At 42.5% G+C, this 26,246-nt stretch overlaps 1 protein-coding gene across 4 annotated transcripts in view; it reads left to right on the top strand.

Annotated features, from left to right (window-relative positions):
• Positions 1 to 26,246, top strand: part of SMYD3 (SET and MYND domain containing 3) — a 670,522-nt gene that overhangs the window by 563,993 nt on the left and 80,283 nt on the right. For 3 of the 4 annotated variants that reach the window (XM_058533571.1, XM_058533572.1, XM_058533574.1), the window contains 2 exons: positions 3,902 to 3,989; positions 9,615 to 9,789. In XM_058533571.1, coding sequence (XP_058389554.1) covers positions 3,902 to 3,989; positions 9,615 to 9,789 — 263 coding nt within the window. Of the gene's footprint in view, positions 1 to 3,901; positions 3,990 to 9,614; positions 9,790 to 23,982; positions 24,131 to 26,246 lie in introns of those variants that run through there. The other variant, XM_058533573.1, reaches the window with a different exon arrangement.

Genomic DNA, 26,246 nt, shown 5'->3' with positions numbered 1-26,246 from the left:
TTGTTGCTGAATGTTTGGAAGCAATTTCAAAGCTTGCCTGCTCTTCTAAGTAAATAAAGGCTCAACTCAAAGAACAGCTAATCAGATTGTGAGGGGAATTTAGTTGTGAATATAATTGTGATTTAGTTGTGAATAAAATTCCCATATGAAATTGTGCTGCCTTGGGCCATGGTCTCACCCTGCTTGTTGGATGAATACAAGATCCGCTGTGGGTTCCTTGTTGGAGGATTTTACTGCCCTTTTCCAAGTGCTAGTACTAGGATGGGCGTAGAACCACGGGTTGAAGATATTTTGAACTTACTGTCACACAGACATGCGTTTCTCCTTTTAAGCAAGCCTAGGAGAAAAACAAATACAAATTAAACTTGAAGAGAGTGGGAAGAGCATGGGCTCTGGAGCCAGACAGACTTGGATTTGAATCTTACCTTTGGCAGTAGAGGCAGAAGGACATTTGTAGCCATTACTCAAGCTTTAGGACTATCTTGTGCCTCGTTTAGAAATTGTAGGTATTGATGCCCTGCAAGGATGTTGTGAGGAATAATTGAAATATGTACAAGACACATACAGATCATTTCCAAATAAATGTTAGTTTTCTTCTTCTAGATCCATTCTGCAGACGTTTAACTGAGTATTTGTTATGTATAAGGCTCTGTGCTGAGTATTTAGGGGAGGCAGGATCAAAGAAGAATAAGACCTATAGTTAGCTCTAACATGGGGAAGATATGACACACACACAAACTACAGCCCACACCCTCCATCCACACTGGCCTCCTTGCTGTTCCTGGAACACCCAGGCGTGTCCTGCCTGAGCGCTGTGGCACTTGCCGTCCCCTCTCCCTAGAACTCTGATCCCCCGCTCCTTCAGCCCCCTCAGGTCTTTTGTCATATGTCGTCTTCTCCATGAGGCCTTCCCTGGTCACCCGGTTTAAAATGGAACTCCCTGGGTCCAGGACTCCCCATCCCTCTTTTCTGTTTGTTATTTACTCTGACAAATAATATATTTTACATGTGTATGTATGTGTGTTTTCTGTCATCCCATGCTCCCCCTACCTCTACAGTGTAAACACTATGATTGTCAGATTTCTTTACTGCTCTATCCTCAGTGCCTAGAACAGTGCCTAGTAGGCACTCAGTAAGTGTTAATTGACTAGATGAGATGATCAAATTAATTTCAGGTCCAGGGAGGGACATGTGCCAAGTTCCAATGGCTGAAAGAACAGAAGGTATGTTAGGGACTGTATTAGTTTCCTATGGCTGCTGTAACAAATTATCACAAACTTAGTGGCTTAAAACCACACGAATTAATTGTCTTACAGTAGGTCAGAAGTCTGACACAGGTCTCACTGGGCTAAGGTCAAGGTCTTGGCAGGGCTGCGTTCCTTTCTGGAGGCTCCGGGGAAGAATCCGTTTCCTTGCCTTTTCTAGCTTCTGGAGGCTACCTACATTCCTTGGTCTGTGGGTCTCTTCCTCCACCTTCAAAGCCAACAATGGCAGGGTAAGTCCTTCTTCCATCACATCACTCTTGACCTCCTCTTCTGCCTCCTTCTTCCACTTTTAAGGACCCTTGTGATTCCACCGGGCCCACCTGGGGAGCCCAGGACAATCTCTTTATTTTAAGGTCAGCTGATTAGCAACCTTAATCCCACTTGCAACTTAATTCCCCTTTGCCGTGTAACCTAACATATTCAGAGGTTCTGAGGATCAGGACACGGACATCTTTGGGGGTCTGTTATTCTGCCCACCATGGAGTCTAACAGGAGAGACATTTTGCTTAGACTTAAAGGCTTGAGCTGCCAGTAGTGAGATATAAAACAGGAAAATTTAATCATGAATGGCTGTGATTATCAAGATTTAACATGTGGGCTTTATCTGGGAGGCGCCAGGAAGTTGCTAGAGGCTTTGGAGTAAAGTGATGGAACTGAGGCGTTAGGAGATGAATATGGACTTAGAGCAGGTATTTGGAGGGAGATTGATGTTTACTGTTTTAAAAGCAATTGAGTTTTCTTTCTCTTTTCTGTGTACAGAAAGCTAGGTACTTATTTAGAATTTCCTAAAAGAGGTAGGGTGCACTTACGGTGTCTTTTTAAAAACCACCCTATTATGTTACACATATGCACAACACATTTACATAGAGACCCAAAAAGCCCTGTTACACAGACACACTCACACAAGCACACACACACCCACTGCCTCACCTGTTCTTAGGATCGCTCTTCTGTGGTTCTCTGTGGCCTTCATATTTTTTTCTATCCTGGCACACCTGAGTGATAAGTATCTTCCCACCAGTAAGGTAGGCTTACTCTTGCAGTGGTTCTCACGGGGGTCATTCTGTAAACCTCTCCTAGTAGGCATGTAAGAATCTCCAGGGAGATGTATATAGTTTGAAAAAGTCTTCCCTCCTTCACCTTTACCATCACCCCACACTGGCCGTGATTTGACATAACTTCCTAGGATGGTTCTTCTGTCTGACACCCGTTGAGAATCTAATGGGTATTGAACACCTGATTTTGAATAGTGTCTGATGTGAGTTTCTTACCCTCTGATTAGCCTCTTTAAAGCAGCACTGTCAACAGAACTTTCAATGATGACAAAACTGTTCTATATCTAATGCTATCCAACATGGTAGCCACAGCCACATGTGGCTATTGACTCTTGAAATGTGGACATACAGGAAAAATAGAGGACCTGCTTACTAGACAGGATGACAGACATTTAATAAATGGTAACTCATACTTTTATTTTGTTTTGAATTTCTTTTTAAATTGTTGGGAGTTTTCATTTATTGATTTATTTTTAATTTTTGCAGAAGTCACAATTCGTTCACATGGGTGTAGTTGTACTCATCTTCCTTCTTCCTAACCTTATTTTGATTGATAACTCCGTATTGATTAAAGTGTTATCTGTAGGGCTCCTAACAAATGATTCTTTCTCTTGCCTCTCTTCCCCTGCCTGTCTTTTAGATGTAGATACAGATATATCTTTATTACAGTGTATTGCAGCTTTATTGCAATATAATTCACATACCATACAATTTAATCAAAGTGTACAATTCAGCAGTTTTTAGTGTATTCACAAAGTTGTGGAAACATCACCACAGTCAATTTTAGAACATTTTCATCACCCCAAAAAGACACCCCATATTCATTAGCAGTTACCCTCCCCCCCACACAATTTACCGCCCTCCCCCCCCAACCAGCCTCAGCCAATTGCTAATCTACTTTCTGTCTCTAGTATGGATTTGCCCATTCTGAACATTTCGTATTGGTGGAATCATATAATATGTGGCCCTTTGTGACTGGCTTCTTTCACTTAGCAGGGTTTTTCAAGGTTCATCCATATTGTAGCATATATTAGTACTTCATTTCTTTTTATTGACAACTAATATATGCCGCTTTTTATTTATCCATTCATTGGTTGATGGACATTTGTGGTGTTTCCACTTTTTTACTGTTATGAATAGTGCTGCTGTGAACGTTCATGCACAACTTTGTGTTAACATATATTTTCATTTCTCTTGGGTATATATTTAAAGAATGGAATTGTTAAATGCTATGGTAATTCTCTGTTTAACCTTTTGAGGACCTGTCAGACTGTTTTCCAAAGTGGCTGCACCATTTTACATTCCTACCAGTAGTGTATGAGAGTTCCACTTTCCCCACATCCTCACCAACACTTGTTATTATCTGTCTTTTTGATTATAGCCATCCTAGTGGGTGTCAAATGATATCTCATTGTGGTTTTGATTTGTATTTCCCTGGTGGCTAATGATGTTGAGAATCTTTTCATGTGCTTATTGGCCATTTGTATATCTTCTTTGGAGAAATGTTTATTCAGATCCTTTGCCCGTTTTTTAATTAAGTAATTTGTCTTCTTTTCTGTTCTTTTAATTTGGCCCGAGCAGGATGCTGATATGCTAACTGGTGATGAACATGTATGGAAGGAAGTTCAAGAATCCTTGAAAAAAATTGAAGAACTGAAGGCACATTGGAGTATCCTTTTTACCTGTGGATTGAGTTGGACTGTTGGAATTGCTTCCTTATTGCTTGTAGCCTGGTGTTAATAAAGCCAAGTCCAGGGTTTGACCTTGCCAGTGAGCTTCATTCTCTTCCATGGTCACAGGCTGCATCCCTGACCCCAGCCAACAATTTGGGTAATGGCTAGGGATGATTGGGGTGAGATCAGCATGAATACCTTGCCACCCTTAGATAATAATCAAAATTCATGGCCCAGTAATTATAGAACAGTAAGTAGTAGTCTCTTTATATGTAAAAGATAACAAATTTCTGGATTCCCTTCCTCCCATAACCTACATCTCTAGGAAAAATAGCTTAAAATCCTTATAATTTAATGTCATTGACCCTCAGATATAGAAGCTTCATATTAAATCAGCCACGACTACAGTGACAATGGGAGTTGCTACACGATAAACTTTCTTGGCATAAATAGTAAGGACCGTGAATGGGTCAAAGTTCAGAGTAGGGAGAGATCTCTTATGATGGAGGTCATCTGGGAAGGCTCCACTGATGTTACACAGTGTGAGAGGTAGCCCAAATCAGGGACAGGATTTGCACAGGCAGGGGCTGAGAGGGAGGTCACTTTTAGTAGAGGAACTGAGCAAAATGTGACAAAGGGAAACCACAAGGTACGAAGAAGACGACCAAGGTAGATGAAAAAGATTGTGAAAGGTCATTCAGATGCCTTGGGTCAGTGATATCCCAGGCACTAAGAAAATATGCAAATGAGGGTTCTAATCTACAGACAGTATTCTTTAAAGACTTGTAAAGAACAGGAGAGGTGGTTAGACAAATGCTCCTTTTGTTTTTCTGAGGAAGATTGGCCCTGAGCTAACATCTGTGCCAGTCTTCCTCTATTTTGTATGTGGGTCACTGCCACAACATGGCTGCCAACGAGTGGTGTGGGTCCACATCTGGGAACCAAACCTGGGCTGCTGAAGTGGAGTGCACTGAACTTAACCACTAGGCCACAGGACTGGCCCCCGAAATGTTCCCATTTTTAAAGGTGAAATAAGTAATTTCTGAGACCTATAGCTCACTGAGGTTTTTTTTTTCAGTAGTTTTGGTAAAGAAACTAGAATTGGTTACTAAAGGAATGGAAAAGGAAGCTGTGATCACCAGGATGCTGCAGGTTCACTAAGAGCAAGTGAGTCTGTAGAGTCATGCCTTCCTTTGGTCAAGTTTATAGATTTCAGAAAGAGAGTTGATAAAAAGTAGTCAAGAAATTTACACTAGATGCTAGCATGACCAGCCATCTTACTAAATGGTTGAATAGCTGTACTAAAAAAACGATGCTAATTGAATCACTGCTCCAAGTCAGTGTCGCTCTGTTCCCATCTCAGTCCTCTTCCACCTTGGATTCTGTACCTTGAATGAAGATAGAGAGCACAGGCTCGTCAAATCCCCAAAGGTGTGTAGATGGGGAGGGTGGCAGAGGTGGGATGATAGACTCAGGAGCTCACGAGATCCTTGAAGGTTTGAATGATGCCTGAGTCTAAAAAGATGAAATTCAACAAGAGTGTATATAACATCTTCTATTTGGGTTAAAAAGTTCTAGTGTATAAATATAAAGATTAGCAGCAGAACATGTGAAAGAATTTTAGGGTTTTAGTAAACAGAAAAATTTAATAAAGTTTATGAGTATGATATAACCCTCCAAAAGACTAGTGTGATCTTAGGCTACATTAATAGAAATAGAGATCTGAAACTGAGAAATATGATAGCAGTAGTCTGATCATATCTGGAATTTTCTATTTAGTTTGGGGTAGGACATATTAAGAGGGATACAGAAAAATTGAAATAAGTTTTGAGGGGTGGAACCAGGATCAAAATGGAATTTGAAACTCCATCTGTAGACGAGATGAGAGATATTGGGAAAACAGATCTGGGAGCAAGAGGGCTGTTCTTGGGCTCAAAGAGCCGTTACACTGCGGAGAAGTAGACTTATTCTCTGTGGTCCCATGCAGCAGAATTAGGGCCCATGGATGACCCAGCTACGGTTCATTCTCGATTGGACAAGGCTTTACTGAAAACTGACTCTCTGCCAGGTACCTTGCTAGTTATAATCCACCTTATTTTCCAGGCATGGTGAAGAAGATACAACACTGCACTGCACTCCCAACTCTCACACGTAGTGGGGTGGTAAATATGTAAATTAATACATATTTTGGTGAAATATATATTTGTAGGGGCATCAAAGGCACAGTAGTCAACTCTGGTAGGTTAAAGAAGGTTTCCAAGAGGAGGCGACAGCAGAGCTGTGTCTGCGAGGATTAGTAGGAGTTCACCAGGCCAACACCCTGGAGAAGGGAGTCCATCAGAGAGAGTAACATGTGCAGATGCGAGCATGTGAAATAACATTACCAGGTGTTGAGTGTGAGAGGAAGGGAGCACGGCAAGCCGTGCACAGGAGATGAGACGTTATGGGAAGAAAAGGCCAGGGAGGATTTTAAGCAGTCGAGTAATTTGATTAGGTGGGTAAGAGCCCTGTGGTCTTTGAGTCTCAGGAGTTGATTAATTTTCAAGTGGATTCACTTTGTTCCTTTCTCTCTTTCCCCCTAATCTTCTTATGGCCATTGGAAAGTGTTCAGAAAAGAGAGTATCTGTTCTGTCCATTAATAGTCTATCCCCTTTGGGTGGGCCGTCCAGCCCTGCTTAAGTCCAGAGCTCAACTCCTCACTGGAACAGAGTGACTTGCAGTCAACACCAAGCAAATGCCAGTGACTAAATTTTTGAGCAAACACATGCAAGCATTAGCTTGGGGGAAAAGCCTCTTAGTTAAAATTATTCCTTTTTTTTTGCTCACTGGAGTGTTTTACAGGAAAGGTTTGCCTTGTTTGCCAGGACACGGTTGCCAGTGTTGTGAAGGGAAATTGGCACGCGGTCCCTTCCAGCTTGCTGGGGGATAAAGTAGATGGATTCCTGTCAGTGGCTGCAGAACATCACATCTGGTTTTTCCTTCTAAGGCTTGTCACCTCAAACCTCTTTAAAAGGAGTTGGAGCATATATAAATGAATAAGCGAATAATAATGAAGCTCAACCAACATGATGTTAAAATAAGATGCAAAGTCTTGCCACAGAAATGTCTGGCATTGTGTAAGAGATAGTCATTCCTCCTGATAGTTCGTCATATATCAAATCCTGGAATGAAAAGCCACAGAGGTCAGCCCGGCACTCTGTTACAAAATCAGTGCATTGTCTAAGACACTGTTTCGCCCACCTCTGGGGGCACATTTAAACATATGTGTCAAATGAACACAAAAGAGAGTCCCCAACTCACTTTTCCTCAATAAATGTATCTCTTTCAAGACCAGAGACAGGACTCATCCTAAAATTAGAGTGTAATATACAGGAAGTGCAATATAAAGACCCTCAGCGGTGTATTGTGGTGCTTAAAATTCTAACCAAGAAAATCATGCCTTTGGGGTAAGATATTATGCCTCCAGGAGGCCCCCGCTGAAAGAAAAGTATATTTCGTATGAGGATTAATAAAGATTTTAGTCTCCACCTACACAAGTGGCTTGACTGGTTTATTAAAAGTGTTTGCCAGGGCCGGTCCGGTGGCTTAGTTTTTAAGTGTGCGCACTCCGCTACTGGCCGCCCGGGTTCGAATTCCAGGCGTGCACTGACGCACTGCTTCTCCGGCCATGCTGAGGCCGTGTCCCACATACAGCAACTAGAAGGATGTGCAACTATGACATACAACTATCTACTGGGGCTTTGGGGACAAAAAAGGAGGAGGATTGGCAATAGATGTTAGCTCAGAGCAGGTCTTCCTCAGCAAAAAAAAAAGAGGAGGATTAGCACAGGTGTTAGTTCAGGGCTGATCTTCCTCACACACACAAAAAAAGTGTTTGCCAGTGTTTTGGAAAGCAGTGCCCTGAGAGTATGGATGCTAGAAGAGGTAGATTTTGCTGGAGGGAGGGATAAAGGAGCCTTGTAGCACACAGTGGGCTGTCTGCTCAGGGTGGGTCATGCTATGTTAGAACCCGATGAAGAGGGCTTTGAATTGGGTGGGGGTGGGGGAAGCAGAGAGCACTGGATTGTGAAGAGACTGGATTGTGTGGGAGTGGGGGTGGGGGTCTGGGTGGATGGGGGGAAATTCGATCAAACTCGGTCCACTGAACCATTTTCTTTAAGCTTAGTCACTCACACTCAGAGTCATGACACAGTAAAGGAAGGTGGAAGGCACTAATATTTGTGTAGTGTGTGTTTTGAGCATGCCACTAAATGTTTTCCCACCGCGTCCCTGGTACTCAGAACTCCGCCTGGCTCACGATAGAACATATAAAGAATTTTTTAAATTTTATATAGTATATATATACAGTATCTTATTTAATTCTTACAGTGACATTAGGCATTTTTATTTCTAACCTACCTCAAAGCACTTAGATGACTTCCTTAGAACCTCAAATCTGACAAATGACAGAGCTAGCTTAGATTTTAATCCAGCTTTATCAACGGTCAAAGGCTATGCCATTTCTGCTGCACCTGAAATCTCAAACCTTTCGCAGTAGTGGAATTCCAACATATGAAAGCAGATGAATTTGGAGCTGCATAGCCTGGGGGGAAGGAGGGCGGAGAAGAGCCAGTCCCAGCCCAGCATCCTCCTTGGCCTCCTACCAGGCCTCACACAGCAGCACAGGAGAGAGACTGTGAGAGCGACTGCCCTCTCAACTCCAGCTGTGCTTCCAAGGTGGTTCACCTCGGAGGCACTCAAAGTGTGCTCCATACACCAAGTCCTCAATCCTCTGACTGCCTCTGTAAGAGGATGGGGAATAGCAGTGTTAAAATGTGAGGTCACACCGAGGCTCCATGGGAGTAAGTTATGGACTCAGGGTTAATCAGAAAGCCAAGTTGCACAGAGCAGATATTGGGTCTTCTCCCCATCCTTCTGAAAGCATCCTTTCCCCTTGCCCGCAATTTATGGGCATAAGCTGTGTTCTTAATATTATCTTTTATTTGGGGGGTTTAAAATAAGAATACCTTTATTTGAGTAAGTGTAGGCTTTGGTCACTTTTGCTTTATAATCAAAGAACTTAAATATGAAATCCACCGGAAATGAATTTCTTCAAATTACTTCTGCTGCTGTTTGCCTGTGGGTTGTGTATGTGGTTTCACATATACCCAAGATTCAAATGACACAGAAGCAAAAATGAGCTCCTCCTTTTTAAGAGAATCTCTCTAAAGCTTCTTTCATTTCAGATCAGTTTTGAAACAGAAGCTAACAGAGTAAATAATTTAACTGAACTAACTTAATCTTTCATTGAGTTTAATAAACAGCTGCGTTCATTTCATGGCTTGGTTTAAAGAGAATCTGCATAGGAGTACGAAGAAAGAATGGCTCTTTGGAAATCTTAATCCCCCAAAGCACAGGCTTGGGTAGAAGATGGTTTGTTGATGTCAACAGAATTTACTTCTCTGAGAGGCCACTTACATGTTTTGTTTCTTGAGTGTGTTTTCAGGCAGCTCATCTGTGCAAAATAATGGGCTCTTCCTTCCCTCTTGTGCCTGGGAGCTCTTCAGGCTTTTCAAGAATCTCATTTTACTTTTGTTTTTTCTTGATGAAGACAGCAAATCCTTAACTAAGGTTAATAACAGAGTGGGAACAGGTTCTGGCCATGTGCCAGGCGATCATAAGCAGCAACTCGGAACGGCTTCCCGATATCAACATCTACCAGCTGAAGGTGCTCGACTGTGCCATGGATGCCTGCATCAACCTTGGTCTGCTGGAGGAGGCGTTGTTCTATGGTATCCGGACCATGGAGCCATACAGGTGAGTCCCAGGGGAGGGCTGGAGTGAAGGCCACAATGTCTTTACCTTGGGTACAGGCTCGACAGTGTGAAGTCATTCAGATCACTGCTTTTTATTGAGTATTCCCATCTGCTTCTCAGTCAGTGTGTAAAACCAAACCTATTTGATACACACCTTTGTTGATTCACTTATGCCTTCCTTCATTTGTAGAGTTCTTCCCATGTGTCAGACACTGTGGGTGTGCAGAGACTATTGAGAGATGCTGTCTTGGTGTGCAGCCGATGATTACAATAGTGTGCTGCTTACAGTGGCAGAGGCAGGCACAGACTGCTGGGGAGCCAGAGGGGAGCACATAGCTCAGACCTGGCTTGAGGAGGCTGTGTCATTAGCCTCTGCTGACCCAGGGGAGCATGGCCAGTGTGGACTCAGTCTGGCTAACTAATAATGGTTTCTTCCATTTGTCAGGGCTTTCTCGTTCCCAGGGTGCCTTCACTTGAGTCATTTGACCTCATAACCACCTTATGACCCAAGTAGGAGAGCAGGGAAACAAGCCTGCTCAAACATGTCATTGAGTCAGGTGAAGGAACTATTGGTAATTAATTGTTTCTTGACTGGCCTTAGCTCCTCCAGAACAGTGAGTGTTTTGCCCCTGGATGTTCTTATAACTCAGAGGAGCTTTGGCAGAGAGAGCAGTGTTGAAGTCTGGTGCTGAAAGTTTGGTGCTGGTGCGGGTGGGACCCTGGTTTACAGCGGGATAAGAACACAAGTTTGCAAATTGAGACAGATCAGTCCAAAGGAAAGGACACAGAGACATATGTACCAACATCTGAGGTTGGAATAGCCTGCTCCAGCACAGAACAAGGTCACTCACTGCTGGGAAGATGTCTCGAAAGCATCTGGGACCTGGGGAGGGTTGAGCAGGTCTCAGAGAGGAGGGGCACCACTCTGGGCAGATACTGAGTTTTCCAGCTCTGCAGACCATGCAAACGTGATGTCAGCCCTAAGGGGCTGAGCAGAGGGAGAATCCAGGTCTAGACTTATACAACATGGGACAACAGGCAGGGGAGTGGTTCTAAGTGAAGGAGGAGGGGGAGGCAGAGCCTGGATATTGCCTGTCCCCACTTGGGGAAGAGCCTCAGGAGACAACTGAGAGGGGAAGCTACCAGGATCAACATAAGAACAGAAGCAAGTCCAGGATCTAGGCTATCAGTTCAGGCAAAGGTAGGAAGCTGGAAATGAGACACTTGGTCAGGAAGCCAGGTCTGGGCCAGGAGTGTGGTGCAGGCAGAGAGGAACCTAAAGATGGCAAAGACTGTACCAGCCAGGTGGATGGCAGAAGTCCATAGGGCAGCCATGGCACCAGGGTGACCTTGAGGGTGTTTTCAGAACTTCTGTAGGTGGTTTCTTCCACTGCCTTGTGGTTGAACAGCTTTGGAATCCAGACTGTGACTCAGCTTTAATCAAAATTATAAGAGATTGCCTTGAGGGCTGAGACTGCAGACTTTCCCATGAGCATGAAATGTCTGTTCAGTGTGAGGAATGTTGTGGCTTCTCAGGAAATATGAATTGAACACAAAGAGATAAGGCTTCGTTCTCTGAGCCTCAGTGTTGCAATGAGAGCAGGTCGGGGACAGTTGGTATTATTACCTCTCTGAACTCAGGGCTCCGTCTCAGGAAGTGAAACTGCAGGCTCCCCGGTGCGTGGATGGATGCCAGCCAGGAGATGCAGACTGAGAAAATCCTCCCTCCTCTAGGGCCCCTCAGCAGCCGCTAGCCGCACACTGCTGCGTGGTGCTGGGCAGCCACCGACTCTTCCTGCCCCATCCTCCCTGCCTTTACACAGCCAGGCTGCCCTCCAGGCCACTCTGAGCACAGAAACTTTATGTGGGTCCACCACTTCATAAAGGCCACACACTGTTGAGGGTGCTCGTTCTGCGTGTAGTTTTCAGTCCTCTTTGGCCCACACCTACCAAGGCTTCTCTGAAGGACTGACTTTCTTACCCCTTAATTAACTGGCCGTTTCACTGACTTAAACTTGAATCAAACAAAGAGGCCTTTCTTGTAAGCGAGGCCAAGTCCACCAGCATATTCTCCACATTGTTTGGAATACATTTGGTTACATTTTCCTGGTGTTTGGCAGGTCACGATCTCTCTGTAAATGTAGACTCTCCTCCTATGGCGAGTGACAAATTTCCAAGCCTCCCTTGGTTACTCTTCCCTGGAGCTCGTTAAGGAGTTGCTCTGTGGTGTTCTGTATTTCAAGAAATCCAGTCTGCCTTGATCCACTTCAAATGAGGGAGATCTGAACTGTTTGCTTTCAAAGGTGTAGTAGAGGAAAGGGCTATAAATAATCCAGGACCAACAAAGTTCGGAGAAACGAGGGGGTGGATACTGTCAGACTTTGCTTTTTTTCCCCTTAGCTCAGGCGAAAGTGAAAATAAGGAACAAATGGGTCAGATGCCCTGCAAGCCCTTTGATAATCTTAGAATGCGAGGTGTGGATCCAGAAGTGGGCAGTGGTTTTCGCCCTTCAGGTGTGCATGAGGGAATTCACACTGGGCCATCAGCCATTTACACGGTCTCCCTGCAAATGATCTGGGTGGGCTTTCTGTTCTCCTTTGGCCAAAGGCATGGGCACTTAGACATGAGTTACCCAGAGGTGACTGGATTGCCATCTGCTGGAACAGTTTTATCATGTTAATATACTGTTTGCAACAACTAGATTGAGGTCAAGTCTCTAGTGATGATTTTGTCACTCCTGACCTTGGCTAAATTTTAACTGCTGACCTTGGAGGAGAAAGTGTCCGTATTCCATTTCTATCCAAATCACTGCGTTGCCGTCAGCTCCCTTCTTGCTACTCTGTCATTTATTTATACTCAATAGATGCTGTTTTTATGATTCAACACAATATTAAGTTTATGTTTCATAAAGCAAGTTAGAATTAATTCACATATGACAAAATATATAATCTTTAATATTAGCTTGTAATAGTTCTTCTGAGAGTATGTCTATATCTGTGATGATATGTGCATAGTCATCTGTCCCTTAGCATTATAAACATTAAGCAGAGTTAAAGTAATTTAAAGGAATTTCATAAATTTTATTTAAAACTTTAATTCAGTCATATCTTAACCATAAGATAAATTGGGTTCCAAAGTTGGTTTCCCAGTTGGTACTTTTCTTGCCAGTTGGAATGCATTTTCCTGTTGAAGGTGTTATAGATTATGGTAAGGTCCCCACACTGGTTCCTGAAAGTCTGCACAGCCCAAAATATCACCAATGTATGCTATAAATTTGGGGGAAAAAAAAAGAAAAAGAAAAAATACAAGAACAAAACTGAACATAATTTGTTTTAAAATTATTTTAAATTATGTCAAATACTAATAGAACTTGATTTTCTTTAGGAACCAGAGAAGGATGTGGAGATGTAGAGGCTTTTTAAGACTTTTAGGGGGACTTTCAGTATATTCACACACGTTCTGTTAATTTTTGTTGTAAGAATAGTGTATATTTCTAGGAAAGGACATTTTCAAAAGTACAGAAAGGTAAAAATTTTCCTCATCTTTCAAACTCTCATCCCACTCTCTAAAGATAACCATAGCTAAAAGTTTCTTTCGTAAAATTTTCAGTGTGTGAGGCACCAGTCTGGATGTATTCCAAAACCCCACATTGAGTCAGTCTTAACGTGGTATTAGAGAGAGAGAGAATTGAAAGTAAATATGCAATCCTAACATTTACCAGAGTCACTCAGGAAACGTAAACAAGGTTCCATTCATTATATACTTTCATATTCCTTGAAGCCCCCGTTCTTTGTAGTCTGTTTTCCCAGCTATCCCACACCCTCAAAGACTCTACTTTTCCCTCACTCTCAACGTTTTTCCCCTCAAAACTGTTCCTATGGGCTCTTCCACTTTTTCTTCCTTTCTTTTTCCTCTCTCTTCTTCTTGCCTTTCTTGAGGAGAGACTCAGTCCCAATCTTGATCTGTTAAATATGCCCAGTAAGGTGGTGGGTGGAGCAGGGGGGATGAGAAGGAGAAAAGGGAAGGAGAAGCCAAGAATTCTCCTTAGTGGGCAGTGAGAAGAAAAAAAATAGGACCCCATGTTCTGTAACTTGCTTTTTTCACTTTGCAACCAAGTGTGGACTTCTGTCCAGATCAGCTCCTGAATATCTACCTCATTCTTTTTAACAGATACATAGTAGTTCATTTTGTTATGGAGCAAGGGCCCACTGCCTGAGGTGTGTAGAAGCCAATGCTATGGCACTGGCTTTTGAGAAAAGAAAGAGCTTTATTGAATGACCGACCAGCAAGGAGAACGGAGGCAAAGCTCAGATCTGTCTCCCCCAGCTGAAGCGGGAACAGACTTTTAAGGAGTTTGGAGTGGGAGTGGTTATGCAAAACACTAGCTTGGAAGTAGTTATGCAAAGTCCAGCAATCTGATTGGATGGTGGGAGTGTAAGGGTCTTATAAATCTGGTGTGCTACATACAAATCAAGGGACCCCTCACGTCTTACTAGGTTCCCCACGCTGCTTTCTCATCACGTTGAGTTCTGTAGTTAAGGAACTTTTCATTCCTAAGTAGCTTGAGGTCATCTGAGGACAAAGTTTCCATCTTCTGCACATGCTCCAGCTACATGACTTGTAGTTTTTGCTCATTGCCGCTGCAAGATAACTTTGATATTTTGTTATTGATGTAATAGGGCCAGGACCAATTGGTCTATGATGGTTACAATCTCATGAATATACTGCAATTTGTAGATCAGTTCCTATTGTTTCCATTTATGTTTTCTATGTCAAACAGTGTTATGATTAACATCCACGCACTTGTATCTTTGTGTACTGATGTGACTGAATCCATAGGGTAAATTCATGTGATAAATTCCTAAATGTTAACTTGCTGCATCAAAACTTATGTTCATTTTAACGTGGATAAGTATCGCTAAATTGTGTCCCTATCCACCAAAATATCACTCTTTTTCTCAAAAGAAATTCTCAAAAGAATTGAGAATAGATGACTTGATTTTTATTGTATCTGATCTAAATTTATTTCAGAATATATAAGGGCCTTCTCCTTTTCCTTGATCAAAGCCTGCTCTTATGGAGTGAGATTTGTTGGTATTGATTTTATTGTCTACAAGTAGTAATTTTGTGGTGGGAATGACATTTTTGTGTGTTAGCTGGGAAAGAGACAGAAGAACAAGAAAGATGAAAGGACTTAAACGAGTGTGAGTGCATACGTGACGGTGCTGTGATCCGAGAAAGAGAAAGGGGATATGAAATTCCCCAGAAGGAGAAGAAAGCTGAAAAGCATGAGATTTCAGCTCAGATAGTTTTCTGTGCTTTGTTGTCAGAAAAAATGGTGCAAAGAGTGGAAGTAAAATGCAGCTGGTAGTTTGTGTATATGATATGTTTACAAGTCAGGTGTTTGTAACTCTGAGATTGCCAGTAATTACATAGCAGCCGCATCCGTTTTCATTTTACCAGTAATTTTTTAACTTTTCCCTCAGAAGCTTTGGCAAAGTTGATAAAATGGAAAGTTTCGTCACAGCAGTACCTTCCGCTACTGTTTCAAAGTGACTTTTCTTTGAAGATGTACAATTGCTCTTTTGTGGATTTCATCATCAATTAATATGACGTTCTAGTCCAGGAGCCAGCAGAGCTTGTGGGTGTACTTTACAGAGGGGATCTGGGAGAGTGATGAGTGCAGTCACTCACCCAACAGTCACCTGGGCCCACCTTGGCTGTTCCCTCATCTCCGTGTTGCACAGATGTTGTTAGGTTGCTCTCTGAGGATCCTTTTGTCAGTATACCTGTCAGTGAAGCTCGTTGCTGGAGGTCAGGGTCCTTGGCTTTGGTATCTAGTGTAGAACTCTCCTCAGCCATGTTTACATAGTAGGTCCTAGAGATAAAACAGAGCCAGTTCTCCACCCAGGAGGGGAGGTGAGTATCTGCGCTTCATCCAGTGTTCTGTTCACTTACCTTATTTGCCATCTATCTTCCATGGTGAGGTTTACAGAATTATTTCACCCAATGAATGAACAAATGTTTTATTCTCTGCTTACTGATGTGGACAATAATCCCTTAGCCACTTAATCATTTTTTTTCCACACAGTAATTTTCAATTAAAGTATCTTTGGTGGCCAAAGCCCCATACAAGATTTTGAGTTGTATGTAGGTGTGTAAAATACTGAATTACCTGATATATCTAATCAGAGCCTCTTTCTCTTTGCTGCCAATTCTGTAAGATTGATTTCTTCATCACAGCCCCTTGTCTTGACACCAGGGCAGTGACCACCTGCATGGCAGTAGGGGAAGGTCCACCCAAGTATTTTTAATTTAGCGTTTTTAATGTCAGGCCTTTTTTTTTTTTTTTTGCTTGAGAAGGATTGACCCTGAGCTAGCATCTGTGCCAACCTTCCCCTATTTTTTGTATGTGGGTTGCTGCCATAGTGTGGCTTTGATGAGTGGTGTAGGTCCGCGCCCAGGATCCAAACCCATGAACCTGGACCGCCAAAGTGGAGCACATTGAACTTAACCACTATGCAACAGGGCTGGCCCCTCAGGCCTTTTAATTTAATTCCAGAGGGCTCTGTTAATTCAGAATCTGGAAATACAATGAAAGGAAACAGTGAAGAAGTTGGTGAAGGAGAAGGAGAGAAAGAGGAAGAAGGAGGTGACAACAATGATGATGACTACAGTTCAGTTGCACACGTGTGTATTAAACCACTGACTTGAGCTCATACCTAATTACTTGTGTTTTACAGGTATGGATAACCTGGAGCTAATACGATGCTTTTGGTAGGAGGGGGAGGGAGAGTATTGTGAGCAATTTCTCTGACTGCACTTTTCTTGGGAAGCAGAGAAATGAAAACGTCTCTCCTTCAGTGATCCACTCCTCTGAAAGCACCCTGAGTTCCTTTAGCCCTAACCTCCTTGCTTGAGATGTCACCTGTATGTTTGAGTAAAGACATATTTATTGGCCAGCTGTGCTGAGTGGTTCCAGCCCTGAACCAGCTACTTGTGTAAGAATGACCCAGCTCTGTGGTCTTAGTTCTGGAAGTGGAATCAAGGCGAGTCTGTGCATGGAACTGGCATAAAGCTCTGACCCTCCAGCTCCTCTGAAAAAGAGGAGGCAGGTGGCCATGGACTACCCATTCTCCTGAATGCAGCAGTTCTTCTGCCCATTGCTGCCATGCCAGGCGTCTGGCACTTGAAGAAGTGCTCCAAATCTCACAGAGCTCTGGGTGACAGAGACAGGCTTAGGTGGTCTGGCAGTTTCACAGACCAAGCCTTAATCCAGCTTGGCTGTTTCACACCTGACTTAAGGATGACACAAAATGATTGGGCGCTGCCGGTATGTGTACAGCCCCTATTCGGGGGGAGGAAGGTGACCCGTGCATTGCCTCCAACATGCTGCGCCTGCTGCACATGGCGGAACATGTATAAAACCTCTGCTTTCTGTCACCTCCTGGCCACAACTCTGTGGTGTGTGTCTCCTCTAGCTGCTGGAGGGCCACTGCCTGACCGTCTTTCAGAGGACCCCACCTTCTGCTTAATTGTGGAGTGTACTGTCGAAATCCTCTGCTAAACTTTATTTCACCAACTCCCCCTGTGCCGGGAGCATTAGATCAATATATTGTCTTCAGCCACTTGCTTCTCAGACAAGAAAATTAAGAAGCTGCTTGCTCCTTCGCCTACCCAGTTATGAGTGCAACTGGGCAGTTGTCCTCCTGCCCAAGCCTGTGTGCGCACTTCCCTGTCAACACTAGTGGGGATGAGCCTTTAGGAAATCGGATATCTGTAGCGAGCTCCATCTTATCTGCATCCAAGAAGTAGAAGATGGCCTTGTAGTTATGCCTCGGTAGTAGGAGACAGACCAGGATATCATCTGGACTGCCTGCCAAATGCCTACCCATCTTCCACACTTGATAAACAGCTCGCTGCATGGCCTTCTGGATGCGTAGGATTGAGGATCATTTGAATGGGAACATCACAAGCTCCTGGTTCAGGCACTTATTCATTTTTTTCAATAAAAATATTTATTGAGGCCTGCTACATGCACTGTGGTAAACACATATTGGTAAACGAAACAGACAAAACAGGCCAAGTCCTAGCTCTAGTGCAGCTTATAGATAAACCTCAACAGCCAGCTAAGTCTCACCTTTCGGTCTTTCCTGAAAACCAGGCATCCCCTTCTGCCCATGGTACACTCATGGGATGTAGTTACCCTTGCACGTAAATGACGCTGTCCTTGTGGTGGTAACATCTCTGAACAGAACCCCCTGTCCACACCACTTCGAACCAGCTCATTTGACCAAAAAACATGTTCTGTCTCCATGCACTACCCAGCTACCCAACTGCCAGCTTTGGCTGCCTGCTTGGATTTTTGTTTTGAAATGTGATATTGAAGGCCCTTCCAGATTCGTATTCACTTATCTACTAGGAGGTACCCGGGCAAACAGAAGTCCAGGGTCTGGTGACAAGTTCCCTGACGGCACCGGCTTCTAGGGAAATCACCTAAGTGGCCCTGCCATCTGACTCAACCTCTGGTCCGTACACATTACTGACCTCTGCTGGAAGCTGGAAGATACACCCCCTGAGCCCCTTAAAGTAATTGGTAGTTCTCAAACCTTTATTTGAAAGCAATGTGTGAAATATCCGTCTGACACCACGTTTCTCCATTTGTCCTTCACCAAGTCTTGCTCCTCCTCACCCTCCAAGCCCCTCCTTCAACACTCAAGCTCCCAGTCAAGGACCACGTGCTGTGAAAGGTGCGGACTCCCTGTGACAGCATGATTTCATCTAGCACTTAGTCTATTGGGAAAGGTTCAGACCGGGAGAGAAGCCGCTGGAATCTGCCTCCCACCTTTGGATAACTCCTGAAAGTTTTTCTCCAAGCAAACCTGAAGGGACCCAACCCCTATGCCTCCCTTAGTGGCAATGTCCAAGGAAAACAAAAGTTCCCACCTCTGGCTTTCACCCAGTCCACAGATGCTCATATTCCATAAAAGGCTTCCTTTTCCTCAACTCTATGCTTCAAGTGCTGATTCTAGGATCTGTTTTCAAGGTCCGGTTACTCTCCTGCCTGGACCTGTCCTCCTTCGAACCCTTTCATTCTGGCTCATGTACTTTCTCTGCCCATTGCACCCCTTCCTGGCTTCCCATCCTACCTGGGACAAAAATACCAATTCCCCTTTGCCCAAAAATCTCACAGCCATGGACCAACCCCATCCATCCCCACATCTATACCTACCTTGACTCTTGAGACTGTAGGCCAGGACCGGACACAGGAAATACTTTTTCTATGTTGCAATTGCCTGATTGCCAGTAAACAACTTCCCTGTGGAGCAAGATGAAAGCCACGCTCCACGCCTGGGACTAGGTCACCTACACAGGAAAATATTTAGTCTCCTGTGGTCACCAGCATATGTGAGCAACAGATATGCTTTGAGAAATGGTCTGTAGTCTTCCTATTTATGAAAGCATTTCCAGAATAAAAACACTTCCCATTGTGGTTCCCTTTTGTTTTTTAGCTTTCACAAGCCATCACTGAGCACTTGGACTTTGCCGACAGAATATTTTCCATTTCTTATTACCACAAATGGTACCCTCAGCAGCAGGGTATCAAATCCTAGGGAATCTTTTGGGATGCATTGAATTTCTCCTGTGGAATCAATCTCTTGCTTGGCTGGCTCTGCAGCTACATAGCTACTATCTCTTTTCCTTTTTCTCTACTTTTCTCTTGGAAGAGAAAGTAGAAAAAAAAAAATCCCATTTTCCCTTGTAGGGAGCCAACAGAAAATCAGGCAGGCCTGAGAAATGGGAAAGGATGGATGTAACTTTGAAAGACTGAAAGAGAATTGATTAAAACCAATTTTAATTTCATATACAGTACATGTTTTGTAATTTTAGATCGGCACACTTACATGCTATTTGTCTGCATATTTTGAGTGAAGTCCAGACTGATTTTTTAGAAATTCTCCAAGGATAAATGAATGGACCTTCAATTAAATTGCACAAATAAAACTGATTTGTCAAACCTCATAAATTTGATCGCTTATAGAGCATGGTGATAGCATTTGTAGGGATCAGTAAGAGGTCCTTGAAAGAAATGAAAGATGGGGAGTAAATGGCCCCCGAAATGATAGTTCCCAGTTTTTGAGATAGGTTATTTTGAGCATGAAAAATATCCTTTGGGGTAGATAGCACAAAGCTCTTGAGCTCATGAGAGTGCACTCGCTGGAAAAAATGTGTAATAGGCTCATTGTTCCATATGTTCAAGGAAAGTGGCCCAGCCCGCTGCTAGGAAACTGGAGTGCAAGAGAGCAGTGGGCTGCGGCCTTGAACAGAGCGGAGGGGGGGGCTCTGGGGGCAGTGCAGGGGGAGTGGGGACAGCGCCCGCTCTGCGAAGAGTGAATAGGCGATGGAAGTCGCTCCTGCTGCACAAAGGACACCAATCACACTATCACACTGCCCTTCAGAATTAGGGAGGAACAAATCTGCTCTCACTAATGGAAAATCTCACGATAATGTCCTCCCAAAGTAGGATAAATCGGGTTCAACACTCGTAAAAGCATCTGCCAGCTATTTGTTAGCATCATCTTTCTAGAGTAATAGGTGAAAGGACCTTAAGAACTCTCCTCTACCTTTCAACTTCCTTACATTGAAAAGTAATTGCTGTTATTTATTAAGAGCCTACTGTGGACCAAGCAACGTGCTCGTCCTTCTGATCTTCACAGCCACGGTGAGGTAGTGGTCCTACCTTCTATACAAGGAGGCTGAGGAGGAGACTTATGTGACTTGCCCACTCCCTGGCAGAGCTAGGGTTCAGACTCAGGCCTTAGGTTCATTTATTTTATTTTTCTTACAATTTACGGAACAAGCATTTGAGTCAGCTTGAACCCAGATTTGCCTGGTTAGAATGGTCTAGATTGTTACTACGCTATGGAGGACTGAGCAGTCTTTCCAGCTACACCAGTCTGCCTTCCTACTACATGAATCTATCAAGATTTTTTTTGTTACAAGTGACAGAAGTCCAACTCAGACTGTCTGAGCACAAAGGGAGTTTGCTGCCAACATAACTGCACAGCCAGGGACAGATCTGATGTGACAGAATTCAGGAGTACAGTCCGGGTCATCAGATTGGTCTCTATCTCTGTCTCTCAGCCTTTCCCTCCTTCTCTCCCTGGATCTGCTTCTCTCTGCTGTGCTCACCCCTCTACACTGTCCTCACTCTTTCCCACACAGGCAGTCGTCCTCACAATGTGGGAGAGAAGATGACTTCCAGCGGCCCCCAGTCCACACTCTGCTAGCTCCACAACGAAAGAAAAGGCTCTGTTCCCTCTAGCCTCAAATTTAAAAGTATGTATTTTGGATAGACTTCTTTGGCCTCTTTGGGTCTCATGCCCACCCCTGCCTGGACTGAGGGAGATGATGCGCCAGCAGCCCTACCAGTAACACAATTTTGAAACGGGATAGAAGTTATTCAAAAGGTTGGAGGGTGGGTGGATGATGGACAAACCAGAAGAAGGGATGTCTTCTGTACTGTACTATTCCACTCAGCAATAGTCTCATAAAATTTCAGAAAGAAAGAGATTCAAAGCTGGTAAAGAGAATCCAGAGGCTGATGAATAAAAGACTGTGACACGGGAGAGAAAGAAGCAGCAGTCCCGCACCATTAGAGTTATGTGTTAGGAATGAAGTTCTGCAAGAGCAGGTTCTGAGAATTTCACAGGGAGCAGCAGGACCCACTCAGGCCAGAACACAAGCCAGCTGCTCGGGAAGAAGTCTGATGGCTGTAAGAGGAACAGATGGGTCAGGAGGCTGGTGAGGCCCTACCTGTGGCAGAGAAGTTGTGTAAAGACCTGGTGTACCTGATGACAATGTGTGACACATTCTGTGAAGGTTCTTCAGTCGTGGTGTACATCACCTGTTTCTGGCTGTAGACACTAAGGAACATAGCCAGAAGGCTGCATTCATTTTGGAAATGCTACGGGAAGAGGAGACCTTGATTTCAGCAAGGTGTTTGATGATGTCTCCTGGTACATTTCCTACGGTGGGCTAGTAAGGTTTACTTATACCTTCTAAAATGCTATTTCTGAACTGTAGTCCTTAACAGATTGATAGACCCCTTTGGGGAAATACATAATGGTATGCCTCAGAGCTCCAGTTTTTTGGTCCTAAATCAACATTTTTATCAAAGACTTAATGAGATGAATATACAGAAGTTATGTGTATCAAATTTGCAAGGGATGCAAAACTGAGAATAATAATTAATACTTTGGGGGACTAAACCAAACTTCAAAATTATCTCCTTAATTAGAAACATTTGGTCAATACTAACAAGATGAACTTAAAGAGGGACACATGGAAAAGTCTGCATTTGTGATTAAAAATTCAATAAGATGCTGGATAATTTTTCTAGTATTTTGTAGTGGATTATTTTTGATTGCCCCACTAGCATTAATTCCTCCATTCTCTTTCTTAATAGAACCTCAAATGTCCTAGCTGTGTAATTTGTATGTGCCCAACCAGAGGAGAGTCCATGATTAGCTTATGCTAGAGAATCACATTTCCCTGGTCACCTGACTGAAGTGAGACCAGTTAGAGCCAATGATGGTCCGATCGTGGACTTTTACTTGAGATATTAAGAAAGCAGACTTCTCCTTTCCTATTGCTGGTGATTGAGGAAGCGTGTGGCCACAGGAGATGCAGGCTGTTAGGTCTCTTGGGACCACAAAGAGAGCGAATGGAGACCAAAACCAGGAAGCAGAGGTGAGAAATGCAGAGAGATCCTGGTCACATTATTCAAGTATGCCTGAAACCAAATTTACCCCCTTACTGTTGAGTTACATAAACACTTGGGCTGATACATTTCATTTTTTGTCAGCTGGTTTGAATTGGATTTCTTAGTTTATACAACATAAAGAATCCTAGCTGATATCTATATGGGCATTGAGGGAGACTAGTGCAGGGGAGTGGCCAAGAAAGCTAATACAGTCTTAGGCTGCATTATTGTATCAACATCAAGGGCTTGGATACATGCATCGATTGCACAGTATCTAGACAGTTTCTAGCTGAGAACGACCAGGACGAGAAGAATCTTGTTATATGAGAAATGGCTGATGAGAAATGGAGGTGTTGTATCACAAGATGAAAAGACTTTATGAAGGAAGGGAGACCTGCTGTAAGTTTTCAAATCTTTAAAGGGCTGTAGTGTAGGAATGGAGTAGACTCTTCCTCATGACTAGAGGAGGAGGAACTAGGATGTATGACTTGGAATTGGAGGAAGACACATTTCATGCCAGGATATTAGGAAGAGCAGTTTATAACAATTCAGGTGCCCAATAATGGAGTTCATTCAATTTTGAAAAGTAGTAAATTCCCCAATTTTGGCAGTGTTTGTTATACAACAGGTGACCGTCTGTTGGAATTTTATCAAAATAATTCCTTTATTGGGTGGGAGGGTCATCCAAACAAGTTCTAATGTCCCTTCTGGCTGAGATTCTGAGTTTCAAAATCCTCCAAGACCTCTTCAGTTTCAGTCACAAATAAAGTACAAAAACAAACCAACTCGACTCTAATTCTCTATTGCCTCAATTATCATTAAGTCATGGATGATACATACCCTTTCCTTCTTCTCCCTGGTTCTAAGAGAACATTTTGAGGAATAAGTATAGCTTTGATAGCTTGTAATTTTGTTCTGTAACTTAGTAGGTGGTGGAATAAGATAATATGTGATATATATGTGAGATATATATATATCACAAAGTGATATCCCTTATATATGTGTGTATCCATACATGTAGATGTGTATACATGCATGTGTATGTATACATGTGTACATGTATATGCGTATGTACACATTCGTATATATTTGAAAAGTACATATTTCTGATCAGTTGCATTGTGTCTTGTTTTTTAATTGAAATAGTTGCTAACCTCTAGAAAGTAGGAGACTTTTACTCTTTAAAAAATGTCTAGATTTCCATCTTTGCTTGGGAAATCGGAAGTCCTAGTGACAGTGATCCTTAGCCCCAAAGCAGCAGGAGCCGGGCGAGGTAGCAGTGGCCTTTTTAAACCTGGCGTGTGCTCTGTCAGTTGCCATGGTCCCCCCCCCCCACTCTCCCCAGCTTCACTCATGCGCATCCTCCCCATCCCAGTGGGCTGGTAAGTGTGTGACCTCTGCCCTAAATGTTGCTTTCTTCCCCATTAGCACTCTGACGGCAGTTATCACAGCAGCTGTTGTGAAGTGGAGAGTATTAAGACGTGGAGGCATTCCGCTTCTCAAATCCAAAGAACGCTAGGGGAGGAAGAAAGCAGACGCTTCATTCTCACTCATAAATCTTCTATGACAATATAATGTTTTAATTTAAAACATTAAGGTAAAATGTGGAATTATTCACTCTTAGAGATGAATGAGTAGAATATAGAGTCTGCAGATTTATAGAAATATAACAGGTAAAAGATGAGTACCTTTTCTCTTGAGTTCCCCTATCACTAGTGTCTAATTAATATGACCAGCGTCTGCTGTTCTTCAGGGCATCCAGTGCAAGCTCCGGACTCCATTCCCATCAAGTAGTGTTTCCCAAAGCACGTTCCCTGGGGATAGTTGTTCCGTTGATGTGATATGAAAAAGGATCCCGGTCAAATGAGTTCAGAAAACGCTACGTTAAATAAAATGGCTTCAGGTCAATTTGCTGAAAATTAATTACCAATAGCCGATTCATCAAAAGCCAGTTCACCAAATAACAATTCCATGAAAGACTTATTTGCCAGATATGCCGAATTTACCAGTGGTGATTTAGCGGCTTTTTCAGAAATGTTCAATCTGGATTACTGATATTGGAATATTAACTAAACTCAATATTAATTAATATTGAGATGCTTCCTGAGGTATCGGTTAAAAAAATCCTAAAAATTATGGAAGGCTGGCAAAACAGAATTCAGTATTATTTGAAAAATTCCTATTTGAAATATGATTTTTCTGTCTAAAGGTTTGGTGTTTCATATGTTACAGAATTGTTTCAGCTATATTTGATTTGTATACTTGTGAAATGTCATTTCTTTTTTTAAAATTGAAGCATTTTTAACATTCTTTCCACAATTCTTAAATAGCTTATTAGCCTTAATTTGTATTTCTGTCAATTTAGAATTTAGATTTAGATTAATTTAAAATTCTGATATCTTTGGGATGCTTTGAATTTATATTTAATTTAAAGATTTAATTGCTAGAAATACTAAATTAAGGTTGATAGGCCACTGGAGGAATTGCAGAAAAGAAAAACTTAAAATACTTGACATTTTAAACAAAGTTAAAAATGGCGTTCAGACACATCCAAAAGGAACCAGAGGCAGCCTATACAGTCTCATTTGTGGAAAATTATCTATTTATATTCAATTATGTTTTACTAACTTTTTTGCATGTTTAATATTCTTTTGCCACTTGCACATTCCTGTCAAAGTTTTGAAAACATTCTCATTACAAGTACTAAATCTCGAAGGCAAAAAATGACTGTTGGTATATTTATTAAAATCACAAGTAGTTCATCAAATTGATCTTTCAGTGAATTGACCGACCGGCTTTCAAATGAAGTTAAACTGGATTTCCTCCTCAGAACTCTCAGAGTTGTTAGTAAACTAATGTACATTTTGAATCTCCAAAAGAGGCATTTAGAATAAGACGACATTTCCCAAACTCAAGTGTCTGTAAAAGTTGTGGACCATGGAGGGGTTGATTTCACACGGTACACTTTGGGGACAGCCAATTGGGTGTCAAAGGTTGGGCTTCCTTTGGTGCTTTTGGGCTCTGTATTAACAAGTCTTGTTAATTAGATTTGAAAACTTTTTCTGTCTCACCCCTCCCCACTTTCAGTCCTGCTTCTTAGCAGCAACTTTGAAAAACATTTCTGTTTTCAGTACTTCCAATAGTTATTTTTATACCTCTAAGTAACATCTTGATATTTATGTGTCTTATGTAGCAACTAAAGGAATTATCTACTCCTAGCTATGAAAAAAATAAAGATCTAGCTTATACTATCCTCTTTTCTCTATCCCTCATCTCCCTTTTAATTAAAAAGTGATAATGATTATTTAATTCTTTGAAAGGCTACCTGCGAAACTTCAAACAATATACTGGAATTTCCATTTCCTGTTCCATCAAATTTAGGCAGTGTCCCTAGACTTCCCACTATGTTAGCTGTAGATTTAGTTCTCTCGTTCTTGATGGAGAATTAGAATATAAAATTCTCAACTCAAAATCATTTTCAATGACAGTTTTAAAGCCTGTTACTCTGTTTCCTAAGATCTTTATTTCTGATGCTAGTTGGATTTGGGTTCCTTTGTCCATCACCCATTTCATCTTTCTGTAGATTTTTAGGCTCTGCTCTGCTCTTTGATGTTCTGAGCGTTCACATTGATGTGTCCAGGCATGGGCATTTTTCCATTCATGTGAGACCCTTTCATTTTAAAGACTCTCAT

This window comes from Diceros bicornis, chromosome 38 (genome assembly GCF_020826845.1).
Source record: "Diceros bicornis minor isolate mBicDic1 chromosome 38, mDicBic1.mat.cur, whole genome shotgun sequence".
NCBI classification, from domain to species: Eukaryota; Metazoa; Chordata; class Mammalia; order Perissodactyla; family Rhinocerotidae; genus Diceros; species Diceros bicornis.
The sequence above is the reverse complement of the archived record's forward strand: the minus strand, read 5'-3'. Positions and strand labels throughout refer to the sequence as shown.